This window comes from Acanthisitta chloris, unplaced genomic scaffold (genome assembly GCF_000695815.1).
Source record: "Acanthisitta chloris isolate BGI_N310 unplaced genomic scaffold, ASM69581v1 scaffold12320, whole genome shotgun sequence".
NCBI lineage: Eukaryota > Metazoa > Chordata > Aves > Passeriformes > Acanthisittidae > Acanthisitta > Acanthisitta chloris.
Window position 1 is genome coordinate 1 of NW_008651136.1, and position 20,173 is coordinate 20,173.

Here is a 20,173-nt window from a genome sequence, read left to right on the forward strand (position 1 = left end):
CCGAGCTCCCCCCGACAGAGCTCCCAAACCCGCCGGGCACAGCCACCCCGCAGGGCCCGGGCCCGCCCGGGGGTGGTTCGAATTAGAAGAGCTGAATTCTCCCCTAAATGAGTGGCGAGCGGTGTTGACCCTACATGGTGAGTCAAGGAGCCACAACAGGCTTTATGAAACGGCTCTTCTCGACTTGGCACCTGCTGGGGTTGTTTTGTCATGAGTGTAATGTTTGAGAAATGTCCCCGAGTTGGCTCGTGTGGTGGTTTGACAGCTCCCAGAAATGATGTGCTTCCCAAGTGGGATGCTTGTGTCCCTGTGTGTCCGATGGCCTGACCAGCCCCTCCAGCACCACCAGCCCTGCAGGACAGGCAAAGTAGTCACCAAACCTGCCTTCATCCCCAGGAGGTTGATGAGTAGTATTCGGTGATGAACGGTGTTCCAGATACAGTCTATGGGCATCCCAGCCCATCCCAAAACCCGACTGTCCGTGATAAATGAGGACTGCAAAGGCAGAAAAATCCCTTTCAACACATTCTGTTGAGCTAGCTACAAAGTGGGGCTATTTTTTTCAGCAGCCAAGAGCATATGGTCAGCATTATACTTAAAACACTTTTGGAAAGCATACAGAATCCCAATTCAGTTTTGAAGTAACTGTTTATATACATACACACCAACGTGCCCCGGGGGGCTCTACCTTTGTTACGGTTGTCCTTGGCTTTACAAGCTGGATAAGAGATCTGGATCTTTCCAGGGCTGCACGCCATGTGAAGAGGGGTTTTATGAATCCTGCTGCTTGGTATAAGACCTCATTTGCCAAACTATACTATGAAGGACTTGATTTGGAAGCTGGATAAGAGATCTGGACCTTTCCAGGGCTGCATGCCATGTGAACAGGGGTTTTATGAATCCTGCTGCTTGGTCAAGCTGGATAAGAGATCTGGATCTTTCCAGGGCTGCACGCCATGTGAAGAGGGGTTTTATGAATCCTGCTGCTTGGTATAAGACCTCATTTGCCAAACTATACTATGAAGGACTTGATTTGGGACTGTGTTTCCTCTGACTGGCCATCCATTTTTATGGATGTACTTGACTTTCCGAGACATGCAGACTAAGTGAGCTGGAAAAAGGGTAGGAAGGGCGAGTCAGGATAGCATGGCTACAGGAATGGTCATGAGTGATAGCATCTAGCATGTGTTTGAGATTGATAGTATTCAGCCATGCTTGCTGGAGCAAAGCCAAGTAGCTTCCAAAAGCAGCACAAAGCAGCCTGTCAGAGAGCTCCTATCCCAATCTAAACTGACATGTAAGCATTTTCTAGCATGTTACTGAATGTTATGCATTGGAGAAGCACAGTTTGTTGTACTAGTTGTGTCATCTATAAAGTCTTTGTACTTCTCTCATTACCCTCCCGGTCTTTTCTAATTTTGGGGGAAGCCTTGATGGTAAACAGCATCTGCTTAGCCTAACACAAAGAAATCTTTGTTAGGAAAGCTTGGCAATGAACTAATAATACTTGCAGCCACGTGAGGGTGTAGAACTTTGTCCTGATTGCAGCCAGTCTCAGGTTCTTTACATTTCAGTATATTCATGATTAAATGCCATTTCTCCTCTGTGGTACAGTGACAAGAACCAAGACTACATGGGTGATATAGATGGTGGCATTTAGTACAGCTGACAGCAGAAAGAGAAATGAGAGAGGGTCTGAGAGCTCCCCCTATATCCTGTCTCTCCAGGAGGGCCAGAAGCAGATGGAGCATGTAGACATGGCTCTGATGGTCTCTAGTCTTGTGCTGTGCAGAAGAAAAACTTTCACTAATAGAATAAATGGCATTAATTTTATACAGATAATAGCATATGGTCCTAGGCAGATATTAATGGCCATAACTTTACATAGCTTTTAATTATACAGATAATAATAGATGACATAGATAATACTAGATAACATAGATAACATTATCTATTGTTACATAGATTACAAACATTCTCTAACTAAAATGTATTAAATGGTGTTTATCCTCTTAAAACAAATTCTTATGTACCACAGGAGAATGGGTTGGTTTAATTGAATTAGTGTAATGTTCTACTGTTAAACCACTATAAAGACTTAAAGAGTTGGTTTAACCTCCTGTCTGTGTCAATAGAATACAAGTTCATCAAAGCCTGCTGATATAAATTAATCTGTCAGAGGCAAGACATAAAAGCTGTTTGCATCTACATGAAATGAGGAGTTGGTTTCAGCCAGCCAGATCAGGTTTTAGAGATTTGTGTTGAATCGGTGCATTTTGTTAGCAGAGACAGGTCTAATGGTGTTCCAGCTGTTCATTGATGCAGGTTTCCTCTCTGCTGCGTGTCTCTTCTGCTATTAATGTCTTGATAGCCGAAGCACTTTCTCCAGTTAGTTATTTTCCACAGTAATAGTCCACAGTAGAAAATGCCACATGGATGTTGCAAATTGCTCAGCCTTGTTCCTTATCTCCAGCAACCTGCTTTGTGATCCTCAGCAGTTTACCCTGACCTCTTGGTGCCTGCCTGTTGTTCTGCATTCCAGGGAAAATATCACAGTGCTGATGATGCAGGGAGGTGTTGGACCTCTGCAGAGGTCAGGCAGGAGCTTCGAAGCACAGCTGAGACCAGAACCTCCATCTCCCGCCTCTCCGTTCAGCCTAGCTGGGCACCAGAAGACTTTTAATAAGCAGATGATACAGTAACTTTTTGTAAAATCACAAACCTCTTCCAAATGAGATTCTGCAGCCTTTTTTAGGCAACGTTTTCACTAAAGAGAACAAATGCTTTGTATTTGGTTTCCCAGATGTGCTGGGCTGACAGGGCTATTTTCAGACAATGGCAAGATCTATGAAATGTTTCCATTTATAGTTTCAGGAAGCATACTCAGCATCTACTCTAAACTAATCTTTTAAACTCTCTCTATAGACACTGTAAGGGGCTCCTTTAGAAAGCGATTAATCCTCTGTGTGTTTGACAACTGTCTGGAGTGGGATGAAATGCACTGGCAAAACCCATCCCAGCTGCAGATATTATGTGCTGTAGAACTGAAAGATTACACATATTTTCCACAGAAAATTTACTTATATGGGTATTGCCTGAAAGCATCCTGAAGAATTATGTTTTATTAGAAAGAAATTAGTATGGAAGAGGTTGTGAATGACAAACACTCTCACAGTTCTTTAATATTCTGGAGGTTTGTTTAACAGGAGTATGTGCATTCCAGTGCATTTCTACCTCAGACCCTCCAACAAACACTTTCTGATGTATAGTCAGGCAATTCTTCCAACACAACACCTGCAGGGAGGATGTCTCATGTTTACACAGGAAGGGCTATCTTTTTGTTCAAATTGGAGATACAAAACACCATATCCCAGGGCTTCCAAATATTTGACTGATAGTATAGTAACTGATTATTGCAAACTTAGAGCCAGGAGCCAACATTCTTCTAAAATGATCTGTCGAAGTATCCAGGCTGTAACAGATGCACTGGTTGCCCTAGATGTTTATCCAAAGGGTACACAATCCTGAGGTTTAAGGACAGAGTAAAATTGTTTGCTATTAAAGTTATCTAAACTCTGCACGGTAAACAATTTATTCAATCACCCTGAACAATTATCCCTGTTCCCAAATTATGTGTGAGCAGTTCCCTGCTGACACTTTATTTTGTATGTTCATTATTTGAAATTGCTCAGTGAACAATTTCTATGAACTGCTTTCAAGTGATTTTTCTGGGACTTGATGGAAGGGCCTGCTCTGCTTGCTCTAGCTCTACATAAATCACATGGTTCTCCCCCCAGAACAGGAGAGCTGATATAAAAGGGGTTGGATTTCCTAAAGCAGGGTCATGGCACTCTTGCCACTGTCCTGCCAGGGCTGCTTGCTAAGGGCATCAGGGAATAACAGGGAGCCTCTCCCCAGGGGACCTGCCTCTTTCTGGAAATAGAGAAATACCACATCAATTGTCTGGAACTCAAACTGTTAACAACAAGTTCACATGAGGCAGCTCTTACTTTACCTCAAACTGAAGGACAAATAATAGAGCTATGCTTTTGCATCTGTCCCCTCACTGGGTGACAGCTCATTTCTTACGGGTCCCTGCTGCAGCAGATTTGGCAGCACTGGGTGAACTGGCTGTGATTTTTCTGTTCCCTTTTTGGACAACTTCCACACACAAAGAAAGTTCAAAATAATCATGCAGAGATGTCTGTGCTAATCCTGAAGTAAATCTATTTCAAACTGCAGCTCACAACATTCTCTCTGGAGAGATCCCTGTGAATTTATGTGAGTCTGTATAAAACAAAGGAATCATGGATATTAAAATCATAGAGTCATCAAGGCTGGAGGAGACCTCTAATATCATCGAGTCCAACCATTAACCTGTCACTGCTGTAACCCCTAAACCCTAAATCATATCCTCCAGTGCCAGATCCAGACACCTCTTAAACACTTCCAGGGATGGTGACTCCACCACCTCCCTGGGCAATCTATCCCAGTGCCTGAACACACTAACAGGCAAAACATTTCTCCTAACATCTCTTCTGAGTCTCCTATTTCTCAGCTCATGGCCATTCCCTCTAGTCCTCTCCCTGCAGCAATGGCAGGAGAGACATCCCCCACCTCTCTCCTACCCCTGTCAGGGAGTTGTAGAGCGCCCTGAGGTCACCCCTGAGCTGCCTCTTCTTAGAGCTAAACAAGCCCAATTCCCTCAGCCCTTCCTCACAGGACATGTGTTCTAGACCTTTTCTGAGCCTCGTCGCCCTTGGCTGGACTCACTCCAGTGCCTCAATGTCATTTTTCAAGTGAGGGGCCCAAAACTGAACACAGCACTTAGGTGTGACCTCACCAGTGCTGAGTCCAGGGGCATGATCACTTCCCTAGTCCTGCTGCCACACTATCCTTGATCCAGGCCAAGATGCCATTGGCCTTCTTGGCCACCTGTGCACACTGTTGGCTCATACTGAGCTGCTGTCACCAGCACTCCAAAGTCCCTTTCTGATGAGCAACACTCAATCCACTCTTTCTCCAGACTCTAGCTGAACCTCATGCAGTTCTCCTCAGCCACTGATCAAGTCTGTCCAGGTCTCTCTGTAGAGCTTTCCTATCCTCAGGCAGATTGACACTCCCACTCAACTTAGTGTCATTTGCAAATTTACTGAGGCTGGAATTGTCAGAATACAAATGTCTGCATGCTTTTGGGTGCTAACACAATGCCATTTAATGTTTTGTGGCAGCATTAGTCCTTTTTAGCCCTGCATTTGAATATTTACCAGTGGCTATTTTGGAGAAGCAATGGCTAGGATTGAATCTCCAGGATGTTGCATATTAGCATCATTATCAACTGCCATTTTCTTGGAATTTTAAAAATTATTTATAAGCATGTTATTTAAAGATAAGAAAAGGAACTAAATAACAAGTGCTTAACATATCCAGAAAGATAGAACAAACCAACCAAACAAACAGACAAAAAAGAACAAAACATCTAACTTAACAACTTGAGGAAGGAGGACAAAGAGGAAGTGGAGGGAGCCAGAAGATGAGCCTAAGGAATTATTTAAACAGGGGAACAAAAAAGCATGTAGGATTTTAGAGTGAAGGTACTCCACGCTCTGAGGGGTTAGAAAAGGTAGAAGAACTTGGAATAGGGATGAGGCAGCTTTTATAAGTTAATTTTTATTTTTTGCAAAAAGACACAGAGAGAAGAGAGCAAGAGTGGGGAGAAAATAGATAATCCCCCATAAAGGAACCTACTGGGGAAGAAAGTAAGACAAAATAAATGCTAAGAACAGATGTTAGGAGCAATAAGCAAACCAGGAATGCACAAGTTTGGTCCAAATGCACAGGAATGGGTTGATCTAGCTCAAGCAAGAGCATTTTAAACACTTGATCAGATTAGCAGTCCTAGACTTTGAAATACTCCTTGTTTTGAGCATAAACCAAGGTGATAATGAGAACCCAATTTCTGAATTAGCTGCTTCCTCTGCCATTTCAAAAGGATCAGCATCAAACAATTGCTAAGGAGCATCTGCTCTGAATTTACTGTGCTGCTGTGCACAGCCTGATGCTGCACTTAGCTGTGCATCTCCTACAGGACTATGTTCATGTGTGCTGAGTTACATCATGCTGCAACTGCTCCTTGGTACCCTGACCTTTGAGAGTAAAGGTAAACACAGAATTAAACCCAATATATTTCCCTCTAATTTCAATGAATAAATAAGACCAGACTTGTGAGTAATGTTTATTATACTTCTGCTTAATGTTCTGTAAAGAAAATCATAATAAACAAACCTGTTAAGAACAGGGATACAGACTGCAATAAATATACATATATATGATTATTGCTTTTGCATGTAGCTTAAGTACATATAGCACTGTATAAAGCACTTTCAGAACTAGAATGGCAAAGGTTATGGTAAACCAAAGGTACTAATAATTTGTAAGATCAAAATCAATATAAAAATGTGTTATGTATCAGTATTTATTGTATTTTTTCTACTAATGCTTACTCATTAATTCTTTAAATAATTAGCATATGCACTGAAAGGACACTATGTTTTAGAAAAGCCATAACCGAACAAGACAATGGAGACCCAGAGAGAAACTTGTTTTTAAGAAGTACTCCACTCCCCTCACTAGGGAGATCTGCTTCAAAATATCATCTGAGAGGACCCTTTTGTAAATGAAAACAGGACAGTTTTGTTTCATATTCAAAATAAGTACTCAAAACATCTAAGTTAAATCTCTCAGTAAAACAGGATAGCTACTACAGCTGAATTCACTAAAAGCTTTAAAGATTTTAACATGAGTTAGAAGCACAAAGCACACTAAGGATTTCCAGCGCAACAGATGTTTTGTAGGAACTGCTGATACCCATCCTTGTGTATCCTGGCACATATGAACTGGCTTGCCTCACTTTTGCTATGGAATAAGGTATTTTTCATTTATCCCAGTGTAAAAGAATGCTGCCCACTTCTACACGATGACATCCATTACATGGGATTTTTGGCTTCAGTGTCTTTCTTAGCCTAATGTACCTTACTCCCAGAAAATTATTCTACCTCCCCCAAATTTAGAAAAGTTTGAGTGGAGAGTTACTAGTGGATACAAGGAAAACTATGGCACTCATAGCTAAATTAGCTATTTACCACCATTATTTTATTGCAGTTGTCTATTTATATGACTTTGATGTCCCAGATCTTCATCTTTCATCATTTGTCTCCCAAACCCCACTCAGATAGCAAAACGGTCCTGTCCCCACAATACACCACTGATCCCTCAAATGAGGAGCTGCAGTGGAACTGACAACTGAAAAAAAATTGCCTGTGAATCCATGGCAGAAGAACTGCTATAAAATCCTTCTGCCCCCACAAGCTTTTGGGAATGTCCCATGTTTTTTCCAGTCCAGGAAAATGTTTGACAACATTTGTAGCTTTCAGAGTGATGATTTGTGTCTGAACCCTTCGCTGGCAGAATCCCCTGCAGAGCTACCCTCTAGGAAGGCTTTGCTAGCCATGGCTTGAGATGTGACCCCAAATTTAGAGCTCAAAGACCACATGCTTCTGCTGCCTTTCTCCTACACTGATGAAGCTTCACCTACATGGTTTGAGTCATCAGCATGAGGTGGCTTGATTTACATATCAAGTTCAACTAACTCTTTAGATTCCAACAGAACCAGAATTACAGTAAGCAGAAACTGAAAGGATACAAAAATCTATGAGAAAGGAAAATTAACATGTAATAGACAAACAGAAAAAAAGGTACTTTTCCTCAGAAGCCCCGTACCTCTTATATTTTAATGCATAGTAATGTAAACAAAGTGAGTATTTTCAAGAGGGACTGACAAATCACCTTATTGCAGTATTTATTTTCTTGTATAGTAAAATATATCTGTTATATGGTAACACTCAATGGTGGAAAAATATGCAATTATTACAGGAATAGAAAGAAAAATATTTAATCTGTTCATGCCCGAATTCAACACATAGATGCTAATTTTTTCTTTTTTATTTAAATAGTTTTCTTCTACATAAACAGCTGCAGATTTGTTTCACTTTTAGCACATGGTTTGCAACATCTGTTTATATGAGCAACACAATACTGGATTTTAATTTTTCCTGTGCAATGAGATCAAATATGTCTTATATTTATCATTTACAATGATCCAAAAGTGTAGAGCACTTTTTTTTTTCTCTAAAAATGTAGGATCAACATGTTATTTATATACTAAAAGCACATGCCTGTTTTTGTGGTATGGTAAAACCACACCAATTTCATCCAAGCATGGATTCAGCTTTCCCAGCTTTATCCTAGTGGGAGTCATATCTCTATATGTATAGTTTGCCATAATTCTTCCCATTACTGAGTTTCCTTTGATCACTGTCATACTTGATGGTTTGTTGCAGGGTAGTTCCTTCTTGAAAAATCTAGAACCCCACTGGCTCTCCTCAGTCACCTAGTCCAGCCTCTGTTATCATACGCAGCTGATTAAAATAATCTCTTTCATTAAGCACTTAAAATTTGTCTTGCATAGTGTACTAGCTCTAACAGCATGTTGGGATCCATTCTCCCTCCTTATTCTGTAGTTTTGAGCAGAGTTGCATGATGGAACCTGTACTTACAGTACTACTAGTTAAGAAAATACTACATGATGAAAGAATTGCAGGGTCAGTCCCATGCCCCTAAATAGGCAAGATTTGCTTTGAAGCTCACACTATACATTACTGCATCCAATAAATTAATTTGCCACAAGCCCAATTGAAAACAAACCTCTTCCGGCTAAAACCTGTATGAAATTGAGTATTCTCTTTCTCCCCCTTCCCTGCCCTGTCTGGACTGCACTAGGCCATATATTTTCTTAGTTTGTGCAATAAATTTGAGGCTGTAACAGCAATTCCAACATGATGTCCACAATTACAAAAGCTCTGGAAGATCAACTGATGCTGATGAATGAACAAATCATCATGTGCATCAGATTCTGCCACTCTTACCTATAGTAGTATACAAATGTAGACATAATCCCACAGAAGATTATGGAACTGGTGAAAAATGTAAAATGTGAGTAAAGGGGAAATCAATGCAGATCAAGAAAAGGATTTGTTGATAGCAGCATGGACTCAAGTAGCCATTCACTTAAACTGATTGTGAAGGAGACTGATCACCTCACTGACAGTTATTCCTGAGTAGTAACATAGGCACAAATTTGATGATGGTCAAGGCAGAACTTCATATAGCTCCAAATGTTTACCAACCTATAATCACAGAATCAGAATGGTTTGGGTCAGAAGGGACCTTTAAAGACCATCTAGTCCAACCCCTTCCAATAAGGAGAGAGATCTTCTAACAGACCAGGCTGCTCAGAGGTCCATCCAACCTGAATTTGAATGTTCCCAGGGACGAGGCATCCACCACCTCTCTGGGCAGCCTGTTTCAGTGTTTCATCACCCTCATCATAAAAATATTCTTCCTCCTATCTAATCTGAATCCTCTGAGTTTAAAGCCATTACCCCTTGGCCTATCACAACAGGATCTGATATAAAAAGTCTGTCCTCATCTCTCTTATAAGCCCCCTTTATGTACTGAAAGGCCACAGTAAGGCTTCCCTGGAGCCTTCTCTTCTCCAGGTTGAGTGACCCCAGCTCTCTCATGACTCGGTGTATATGACATCACAAAAGCTTGTGTAATTTCAGTGACATCAGTCTGTGTATGTCTTCACTTAGGTAGATTATACAGTTCCCCCAAAACACTGGTTTATGAGTCACATTCCAGAGTGTATTTTACAGTATGTTTTAGAAGTGCTGTCAAGATTTAAACAAAACAGAGGTGGAAAGGGCTTGCTGTATTGCTTCCAGGCCTTTTGTGTATACTTATATTATTGTAGATATATATGCCCTGAATTCTACGGCTGAAATGTTCTGTTATTCATGTTTCAAACAGATACTGGAAACAATATTTTAAAAGTGACTCAAAGCCCAAAAAGCACAGTAGCAACAGCTAAACAAGATTAGTTAAAAGTATGTTCAGATATTGACTCAGACATGGTGTAGTAGAGATTTCTGACAACCAATTCCTGCAGAGAAAAGCATCAGAGTGGCTTGTTTTGGAAACCAGGTTGTAACCAAGGCACGTATCAGTCACAAAGAAGAAAAAAAATTACCAAAGTATGTAATGAAGTACCATCAATCCAGAGCAGGTATATTTCTAAGCAGTATGCTATGGTTTAAATAGAGTATATAAGCTTGATATAGAAATTGGGTGGACAAGACTCCTTGGTCTTATTTTGAAGGTGATCAAGTTAGCTAATCTTAGAATCATCAAGGTTGGAGGAGACCTCTAAGATCATCAAGTTCAACCATTAACCTATAACTGCTGTAACCCCTAAGCCATAAACTCCAGCGCCAGATCCAGATGCCTCTTAAACACTTCCAGGGTCCCTGGACAACCTATTCTAGTGCCTGAACACCCTAACAGGGAAAGGAATTTTCCTAACATCTAATCTGAATCTCCCCTGTCTCAGCTCATGGCCTTTCCCTCTAGTCCTCTCCCTGCAGCCATGGCAGGAAAGACATCCCCCACCTCTCTACAGCCCCTGTCAGGGAGTTGTAGAGAGCCATGAGGTCACCCTTGAGCTGTCTCTTCTCAAGGCTAAGGATTTTTAACAGTGTCTTCTCAAGGCTCTTTAGTAGGGCCAGAATTTAGTAAAGACAAGTTCCCTTGAATGTATGCACCAGATCCATATATCCAAGAAAACCAAGGAGAGCATTAATCGATTAATTATATTACATATCCATCTAGAATAACATCTCTTTCACATATCTAAAATATGTTTTGTAGATTAACACATAAAACATTAAATATAAACTTCATATTGGTCCAACACATATTAGAGCATGAAGAATTCACAAATTCTTGTTATTTTATCAGAACAAGAGGTGTGAGGGGGGTATTTTGAAATGGCCTGTTAAAAAACAGCATAAGGTTTTTAGAGCAGCTAAGCCAGGTGCAGCAGAGAGAGATTGTGTGGCACAGCCCAAGTGACAACATCACAGAATCACAGAATAATCAGAGTTGGAAGGGATGCTTGAGAATCACCTAGTCCAGGTCGTGGCCCTGCACAGGACATTCCCTAGAATCACACCACGTGCCTGAGAGCATTGTCCAAATGCCTCTTGAACTCTGTCAGGTTTGGTGCTGTGACAGCTTCCCTGGGGAGCTGTTCCAGTGCCCAAACACCCTCTGGGTGAAGAACCATTTTCTAATATCCAGCCTAAACCTTCCCTGACACAACTTCAGACCATTCCCTTGGGTCCTGTCACTGGTCACCAGAGAGAAGAGGTCAGTGCTGCCCCCTCCACTTCCTTCTGTGAGGCAGTTGTATACAGCAATGAGGTCTCCCCTCAGTCTCCTCTTCTCCAGGCTGAACAGACCAAGTGACCTCAGCCACACTCCATATGTCTTCCCCTCAAGGCCCTTCACCCTTCGTTGCCTCCTTTGGATGCTCTCTAATAACTTAATATCTTTCTTATATTGTGCTGCCCAAAACCACACAATATTCAAGGTGAGGCTTGACCAGCACAGAGCAGAGCAGGACAATCACCTCCCTCACCAGCTGGCAATGCCTTGCCTGATGAACCTCAGGACACGGTTGTCCCTCCTGGCTGCCAGGGCACACTGTTGAGTCATATTCAACTTGCCATTGACAAGGACCCCCAGGTCCCTTTCCACAGCACTACTTTCCAGCATCCACGAGCACCTCAGGCACTACTGACACATAGGACATGATCCTAATCACAGCACTGAATTCCATGAGAATACCTGTGCTGAGTCACACCAAGGAGTCAGGTAGCTACGCTGTCACCTAACCATTAAAAGTATAGGAAGAGAGCAGACACAGCTGTACATCCTCACTACATGCTGCCAGCCCCTGGCACTTTTGCCTTAGCTATCTTCTGAACTGGTCTTCAAAAACCATCAAAGAACTCACTGTTGGCATTTTTCCCCAATTCTCCTTTGACCAAGACAAAGTAGCTCTGTGACTCAGAGACTTCACACTTTAAGTAATACATATGGAATACACTGCATGGAAGGGTTATAAGAATGATTTGATGATCACATTGTGTGCTGTGGTATTTATGTTGGCAGATTTTCCTCTCTGAGAAAGGAACAGAAAGCTAAAAGCAAAACTCACACAACATTATCTGCTCTAGACTGAAGGTCCTTCAAACAGGTAATATTTCATATCCCTTCTAATAGCTTTTTGTAGACATACTGCATGATTACCTTTCAAACATGAGGTTGTATCATCATTTTAAGTCCTCCAGCAGCAACTCACAAGGTCTAAAGTCATACATATATCCACACACAGACAAGCACACATTGGTCATCCTACCAAACAAGCTAGCAATTTTAAAATATTAAACATGTGATCTACTTCCAGATAGATCAAACAGCAATCCATTCTCATAAAAGAGTAATGCTTCTTATTATTTTATTACTGGCAGGCATCAGGCATAGCAGCAGGAAGATGAGTTAGCAAAGGCATTCAGACACTTCTCCCCAAAGGCACAGTGACCTCAAGGATTGAAACTAATTCTCCTACTGAAACGCAAGCTGGGGCTCCCTCATGTCATTAAAACACCACAGAATTAGGGACAGAATACCTTGTAAATTGAGAATTTCATAGGCACAGAAAAGTGACTCTAGAAGCTAAACAAGAATGTTTCAGTTAAAAATCGTATTTATTGCTGCAGCTGTTTCTTAGTCTCTTCCTGACAAACGTAGCTAAAAAGAACATTGCACAGCAGACTCCAATGGTTTGGCAGCTGATTGGTTAACATTATTTATTGTACACATCACAAATGGCAATGACACTGCAGAAGCTTAGGTCCTATGGCATCACATTCTAGCAGAAATGCTACACACTCATTTCCCTAAGCTATATTTGCAGCAGTTAAAACTGCTTTACTTTTCGAATGCCAGCAATGACATTTGTTTGTTTTCACATACTTCTTTAGGACAGCCAGAGAGAAAACAATTGCTCATGGGAGGGTATTTGTTTTCTCGGAATTGTTTGGGGTTTCTTTAAGAATCTTGCTGTGCATTTCATAATCTTTCCTTTCTTTGAGAAACAAACCCAATACATTCAGTCCTTAGTCTTTTCCTGCAATATTATTCGTGTCAATTCAAGCAATGCTCACATGGCATGAATATAAATGTTACAAGAAAGTTGCTGTATTTTGGAGACAACTTACTTGTTTTCATGGCAAAATATGTTCATCATGGCAAAAAATTTGGGAAAATATAATTACAAATACTATAGGCTTGCTTTTTTTTAAAAAAACCAACACAACACAGAGGCCATCACAGCTACAATAAAACTTCGACTTATGATATGTTTATATGTAAGGAGATGAAGATCAACAGGAGAACCAACAGAAAGTAAACATATTGCACAGTCAAAATGCAGCAGCCAACCTGCTGGCTCTAGAGAGAGAATTCAAATTACTCCAATAAACATAAATGGCACTTATCGGTCAAATCTGGCTTGACTGGGTCTTGATCTGCTTTGTCTTTCTGCTCTTCTCCTCTGCCACTTGGCATTTCCCTTCATCACTTTGGGGAGTGGCTGCAGCAGAGCTTTCCTTCCTAGGACTGTGTGAAGAAAGAGCCACAGTTTATAACCCTCGTGGGCTTGCGCCGTGGGGAGCCTCGCTGCAGGTGGTGGGAGGGCTGCACTGGAGGGGTCTCTGGCAGGGCAACGTGGTAGAAGTTTGGTAACCGAATGTCATACCTAAAGCCTTGCCCCACGTGCACCCTGTCATTCAAGGCATACAGTTTTTCAGCAATGTCACTCCCAATTAAGACTGAGAACAGGCGGGAGATGAAACGGTGCTTAGCGAACAGCAGATACAGCTTCTTTCTCCTCCAGGCCACGTACCGACAATCTGTCTCTGCTGTAAGTGTTACCTAGAGAAGAGAAAAATTGGAGAGCTAGGTGACAAGGTTGTGATGTTGTCGCTGCTGCCCTTGCTCAGAAGGCACCCCCTCCCTCTCAGCAGGACCTGCCTACTGCAACTAGAGCCTTTAATCTAGCCAGAGAGCTCTGGGAGGTCTACTGCATGCAAAAGACAAGTGAGAAGGGTGACAGGGTATGGACCAAATGATCACATCTGGTTGGCCTCAGCGACAGTTACGCCTGTGTCTACCTGGCCAGGATGCCCTGGCTCAGCCCTGCACTCCCTGCTCTGCCCTCAGCAGCCTCAGCTGGAAAGGCAGATCTAAAGAAAGCTCTCGACAAATGCCATGTGTCCTCGTGACAGGAGACGTCAGATCCCACACAGGCAGTGTGTCGGTCAACTGACAGCAGTGGGAGGGCTCACAGACCAGAGGGGGCAGCCCCAACTGACACCGTGTCCCACGCTGTAACCTGTGCCAAGCTGTGCTGCAGACACATCTCTCCCTGGCTCATCTCCCATTGGGAAGCCCCTTCAGCACCAGTTTCTGCCCAGCTCGTGCAAACCTGGCTTCTCAGGGCTGGCTGAGGGCACAGCCAAAGAATGCAAACAGAGCCTACCTCCTGGGTTAGCTTTAAGAAAAAAACATGATTGTTGTAACAAGATGCAAACAGCAAAACCAGTCCAGGACTTCCCTTCAGAATGCCATTTGTTTGTATAATTTCACAAACAAAACCCACAACTAAATGAACTTATATCTAAGCCAAATAGTACTCAAACAGTTTACTCTGGTACTAAACCACCTCAAAACCTTTCACTTTTACCTGGAAAACTCCCTCTTCTGTGGGCCTCAGTGAATCCCATTCAGGAGAATCCAGAAATTGAAGAGGAAAAATATAATGCAGAAACTCCCCATCAACTGTCACTCTGATCCTACCAAGATAAGATGTGTTAAGTTGTTAGCACTACCTGTACACCAGCAATGACTGCAACAAGAACGTGCTATTTCTATTATGTGAGGAATTATATTTAAATCTGAGATAAATCAGAGATAATTGAGATTAAATACAAATAACTTTGAGAGCATGAAAAAGCAAGCACTGGCCAACAGTATCCTAATTATTATTTTTTAACCTAACTTGTTTAGGCCAAGAGAATATAAGACAAGCATGCAACTGAAATGGAAATCTTTCCAGGCTTTATTCAAGTCATATTATTCTCTCTGAGGCAGGTCCATGCAGCGATGGGAAAGCTTTGTCACTCAAAGCCCAGCGTGCGCTGGAGAGGTGGAAGACCAATGTCCATAACACCATTTGTCTCCTTCCCTTGAAGGCCATGGGATTTACTTCTAGGTTTGACAAATACACATCTTAGAGGGAACAAAGTGGCAGAAGCAGGGGGTGGGAAGCAGGAGTTCCCCATGTGTTAGGTAGGACTCTCTTCATGTTTAACAGGAATTACATGGCCACAGGACTGTCTGGAGCCATAACAACAGCCTAGAGGTATGGTATCTCTGTGTGAATGCTGTGGCCTTCTGCAGATGCCAAAGAAAAATGTTCTATTTTTAAGTTTGAAGGCACACAAGCAACCCTGTACCATGCAAAGAAGAGCAGCAGGAACTCCCTGCATGATTACTAACTGGCATGTAGAAGGATGGATATGTCTCCTTTAGTATGACTATCACCAAAAGCAACCTCCATGAGATACTTCCTAGACAGCTGCCAAGAATGCTCTGAACCAGGGTGTCACTAAGGACAACTGCCTACAATCCATATTGTTCACTGCAAGTAGTCCTAAATCAGCTGTGCCAAGCTGCCTACAAATTCCATCTGTCCATGCAGTAGGTTAACAAAATGCATCCACAAAGTGTCCCATCAGAGACAGCCCATGGCCACCATCTCTGGATATGCCACCTACTCTTGTGGCTGTCTAGTACTGTATGCTGCTTTGTATACAGTACAAAAGCTAGTACTTCCCTTCAGGAGAGCACTGGCAAGGTGGCCAGAAGGGTCTTCTGTAAGTAGGGAGTACAAGCAGGTAGATTTATTGCCTTGGGGATCTAACTAAGGGCCACAGTATACAGTAACTGTAAACCCTGTTCTGCAAATCTTGATAGAGCTCAGCTATGTCCCTTGTAATGAAGTGGTGCTTTTAAACCTTTTCCTCTCCCTTACTCCCTATTGTCTCCCGCTCCCTTGAAAGCAACTAAACACAATCTGTATCAAAGTGAAGAACTCCATTAAACAGAGCTTATATCAGCATATTCAGTTTTGTAACTAAATTTTAGTCCCATTTTGGATGATACTAGTAAAGAAAAATGAGACAGATGCTGTGCTCATCAGCTAGGCAGCAGATAAATAGCAAACCACAGCCTCAAGCACACATTTGTTCCCTTTATCTGCCTAACCTGTTAAGTGCTGTGATACAGTGGTCTGGAAAAGAACGACTTCAAATCCATTTCTTTATGCTATTACAGATTTTGTGCTTAGCATTTTTTGCTAGTGCTGTCCTAGACAAGTGTATTTAGCTCATTAATATTTATATTACTCATATTAATATTTAATCTATTGTACTGGAAAATAAACAATACACAAATCAGGATTTTTTTTTGGCTTTCATTTTCAAGAAGGATGAAAAAGTGAAGATATTTGCAGTAAACCTGAACAAACCAATACAAACCTGCCTGACACAAGCAAGGACAGTTTATCAATAGGTGTTTTGCCCTGCATGGCATAACAGTGTTCCTTCTCCAGGGTTATGACTTCTGCTTCGCAGCACAAGACAATCTTCCTGTACACAGTCAAGGAAATTCCCAGAGGCTGGAAGAGAGCACTGTAGAGCTCCTGGAATTCTTTGTCAAAGGCAACACTCCGAACTTGGTAGGTAACATAAATGAACTGGACGAAGCATATAGAAAACAGTATAAAATTCCAGGAGAATATATCAGCAGCACAGACATCCAGCCAAGCCCAGACAGAAGAGCAGAGAAAGCCCAATCCAAGCAAACTGAAGACATAGAGGAGCCCAAAGAATCCACTTCCACCCATGAAGCCCACAACAAAGAGAATACTGGCTAGGTGGTAGATAGATCCCTCTGCCTCTTTCTTCCAGGTGGTACATGTAGGATGTGCATATATCAAACCTTCCCAAAAACTTGCATTATCTCCCATGGCTGGAATAATTTTTCAATTCAGCTGAGTCTTGGAAACTTCTATTTATGAGATGCAGCTAGTGAGGTCCTTTGCTTTTCCATGCTTGCAAACTCTGCTCAATGATCACATAACATCAGGGTTTCTTTTGGTAGTGAAGTTGCACTTAGGAATTCCAGCAACTAGGCAGCTAACGTTCTCAGAAGGTGATGCTGTTTTTCATCAGTTCATGCTTTGTTTTGCCTTTGGCCATGTCATCTGTAGCTTCATCTGATCTGGACAGGTGAAGAAAAGATTAATTACTTATGGAATGATTTTCATCAATGAAACTCTACCAAAGCTTTTATTGTCTAAAACCACACACTGCGTTACAAGCCTTCAATCCCCCTTGCAGCTCTGTGATTCCAGGACCAAACCTTAGTATGCATTCAATATGCAGGATCCTGTTTCTGTAACTTGTCCCTGCAGCAACCACTGAACTGGTACTGAATCTGTGTAGACCTGTATGTTGTATTCACAATGTCCTGTGACAACCCTCTGCACAGCCTCACTGCTGAGAAGGTATTGCATTTGTTGGTCCCAAACCTGCTCCCAGAGAGCCTTATTTAACATCCTGCCTAGCTCTTTGGCAAGAAGTGACAGTGAACTCTTGTTCCTTGTTCACCTCCTCCATCTCAGTCTGGATTTTGGTCAAACCACACTTTAATGAGCTGAGCAAGGCTGCTCTCTGTTCCCAGAGGCACAAACTACATCCCCAAACACCACAATAAGGGAAACTCAAGTAGCATGAGGGATGGTCTCTTCTGCTCCAAGATGACAGGCAAAAACATGTCACATATAAGGAAGACTACAAAGCTTAGTCATCTTTATACAGATTATGTTATTAGAACATGAAGTAAGTAGTCCTGAAAAATACTACTCAAAGGACATTTACAAAGCAATTTTGTAACATTGAAAGTTCTACCTCATATAATTTCATGCCATCGACCACATAATTTTATTGTTCAACACCAAAATGTGAAACAAGCTATTTGTTTCCACATGATAATGTATTCCTAAGAGTTTAAATAGTAAAATAAAAAAAACAAAAAAACATGACCCCCCCTTCAAATAAATCAAAAATTAATAAATCATAACCAGCTTTCTATGTCTGACTTTTAAAGTGAAAATACATGTTTCAATGTGAGATTACATAAGGTAGAAATTGCAAAGCCAGAATCTATCAGTGGTGTAATCAAGACTGAAAACCACCAAGGTCTTTAATGGTTTGGTTCTTTTCTTGATCAAACAGCAGGGAAGCTAAGAGATATCTTGCTATCTAAATTACTAGATTCTCTAGAATATCAAAGGTAGCTTTTTTCCCCCCCAAGAGCCGAAGAAGTCAATATTTTAAAAGCACTGTAGGTGCAGTGAAGCATCCAACATCATTCATCTGAGCTTTCAGTGGTTCTTCTTTCACAGTGACAGGTCTAAGAAATGAACAAAGCAAATTGTATCATATTTCTTAGGTGCTATAGCTTTACTTCTTTTAAGTTTATTCAACCTCCAACATTAATTCCATGACTGAAAAACACAAATGATAAATAAAGACATAAAATCCTAAGCAACTGAGCAGCAGAGCTCAGAAGAACAAGTTAGGAGGAGCTGTGAGTGGCAATAGGAAAGTCATCATAAAAATACAACTGCTAAAGAGCACAGAAGCACTCCAAATGAAAATGCTCACTGCATTAAAATCCTACTGCAGCGAAAGAACCAGTCGTACAAGAATAATGTAGTTTAAAAGGATAAGGTTTTCAGTTTGTGTCTTTACCCAAAGTACTCTTCTCTGGTACAGGATTACCCCCCAGTGTAGGACAGATCCCTTGGAGAATGGGAGATGAGAACTGCATCAGCTCTGAAGAAGTTACCTAGGCATAGTAAGAGCATGAGGTACTTCTATGACCAAGGGGTGAGATTTTTGAACCAAAAGAAAATAAAACTAGAACATACGGTTCCCAGACCTTGTGCCTCCACTGGACCTGCTCCAGGAGCTCCATGTCCCTCAAAACAAAACCAACGGCCAGGGAAAACTGTCCTGCATTTGAAACTGTTTATTTTCAGAATGAGATCTTGTCTTCCAAAACCACTGTGTGCAAAATTCCCACCTATTTCATTAGTTCTGCAAGATGAGAACCTTTACTGTGCTACAACATCTTCCAGGCTGGAGAGGACCTCTCTCCTTCCAAGCAAGGGCAAAGGAAGGAGGCCAGAGCTAGCACAGAATACAGCCTTACTAACACAACACTCTCCTGAGCTATGCAAGGTGTGCAGGCAAAACCAAACCCTCTGGGAACACTGACAAAACCTACTACTAAGTAGAACTGGTTTCTCAAGGCTATGGTGAACACCAGGCATGCTTGGTGCCAGTGAACAGCAGGCAGAAAGAGAGGATGCACCTCTTCTTAATCAAGAAATTATTCCAATACTTGGGAGCTAAAAATTGTTGGTAATTTTTATTATGAAGTATAAAATAGAGAAGATACAATAATAGGTATGGGCCTAAGAATAGCAAAATTTCTAATTCTGATGGGTATTTAGTTCTAGATAAAGCCTTTCACATTTTTCTTCATAGTTCCTACAAGTCCAAAATTTAAATTCTTGAGGGCTTCAGAACAGTCACTCTAAGACATTCATCTACTGCAAGTGAGGCTGGGGGTTGAGAAAAATACCCCAAACCAAAATACCAAAACAGCTGTGATACCGAGTCATCCTCCATAGTAGCACAACATCATCAAATTTGTAAGCACCTGAAGGGGACACCATACTTTCACTGAGATGCTTCTGAATTTTTAGCTACCACGACAGGGAACATGCTAAATGGCATGACTTTGTTTGATGTCCTGTTTCAAGTGTCCTGTCTGCATTGAACAGTTATTGCTACAAGTTCATTTGATGGTGATGATCAGGCACACAGGAAACTGCCTTTAAAGCAGGTATCTTGGACTGTAAACCTGAAGAACTGTATCTTCCCAAGTAAATACTGAGTACTGTTTACTCCATCCCCTGTCTATGGAGAAGAAGGAGCACCATGCACAGCCA

At 41.6% G+C, this 20,173-nt stretch overlaps 1 protein-coding gene across 1 annotated transcript; it reads right to left on the reverse strand.

Annotated features, from left to right (window-relative positions):
* Window positions 1–13,638: 13,638 nt before the first annotated feature.
* Window positions 13,639–17,162, reverse strand: POPDC3 (popeye domain containing 3). The gene is made up of 3 exons (XM_009071920.1): window positions 16,626–17,162; window positions 14,771–14,879; window positions 13,639–13,959 (listed from the first exon to the last, which is right to left on the reverse strand). The coding sequence occupies exons 1-3, from the start codon at window positions 17,114–17,116 to the stop codon at window positions 13,639–13,641; spliced, it is 921 nt and encodes a 306-aa protein (XP_009070168.1). The 5' UTR covers window positions 17,117–17,162.
* Between the last annotated feature and the right edge of the window lie 3,011 nt (window positions 17,163–20,173).

Excerpts from the sequence above, each read along its gene's own strand:
- POPDC3 (XM_009071920.1), bottom strand. The coding sequence starts at position 17,116 with ATGGGAGATAATGCAAGTTTTTGGGAAGGTTTGATATATGCACATCCT. Across the intron at positions 14,880-16,625 it reads TCCTTGCTTGTGTCAGGCAG|GATCAGAGTGACAGTTGATG; the intron begins GTTTGTATTGGT and ends TTATCTTGGTAG. Across the intron at positions 13,960-14,770 it reads CAGAAGAGGGAGTTTTCCAG|GTAACACTTACAGCAGAGAC; the intron begins GTAAAAGTGAAA and ends TCTCTTCTCTAG.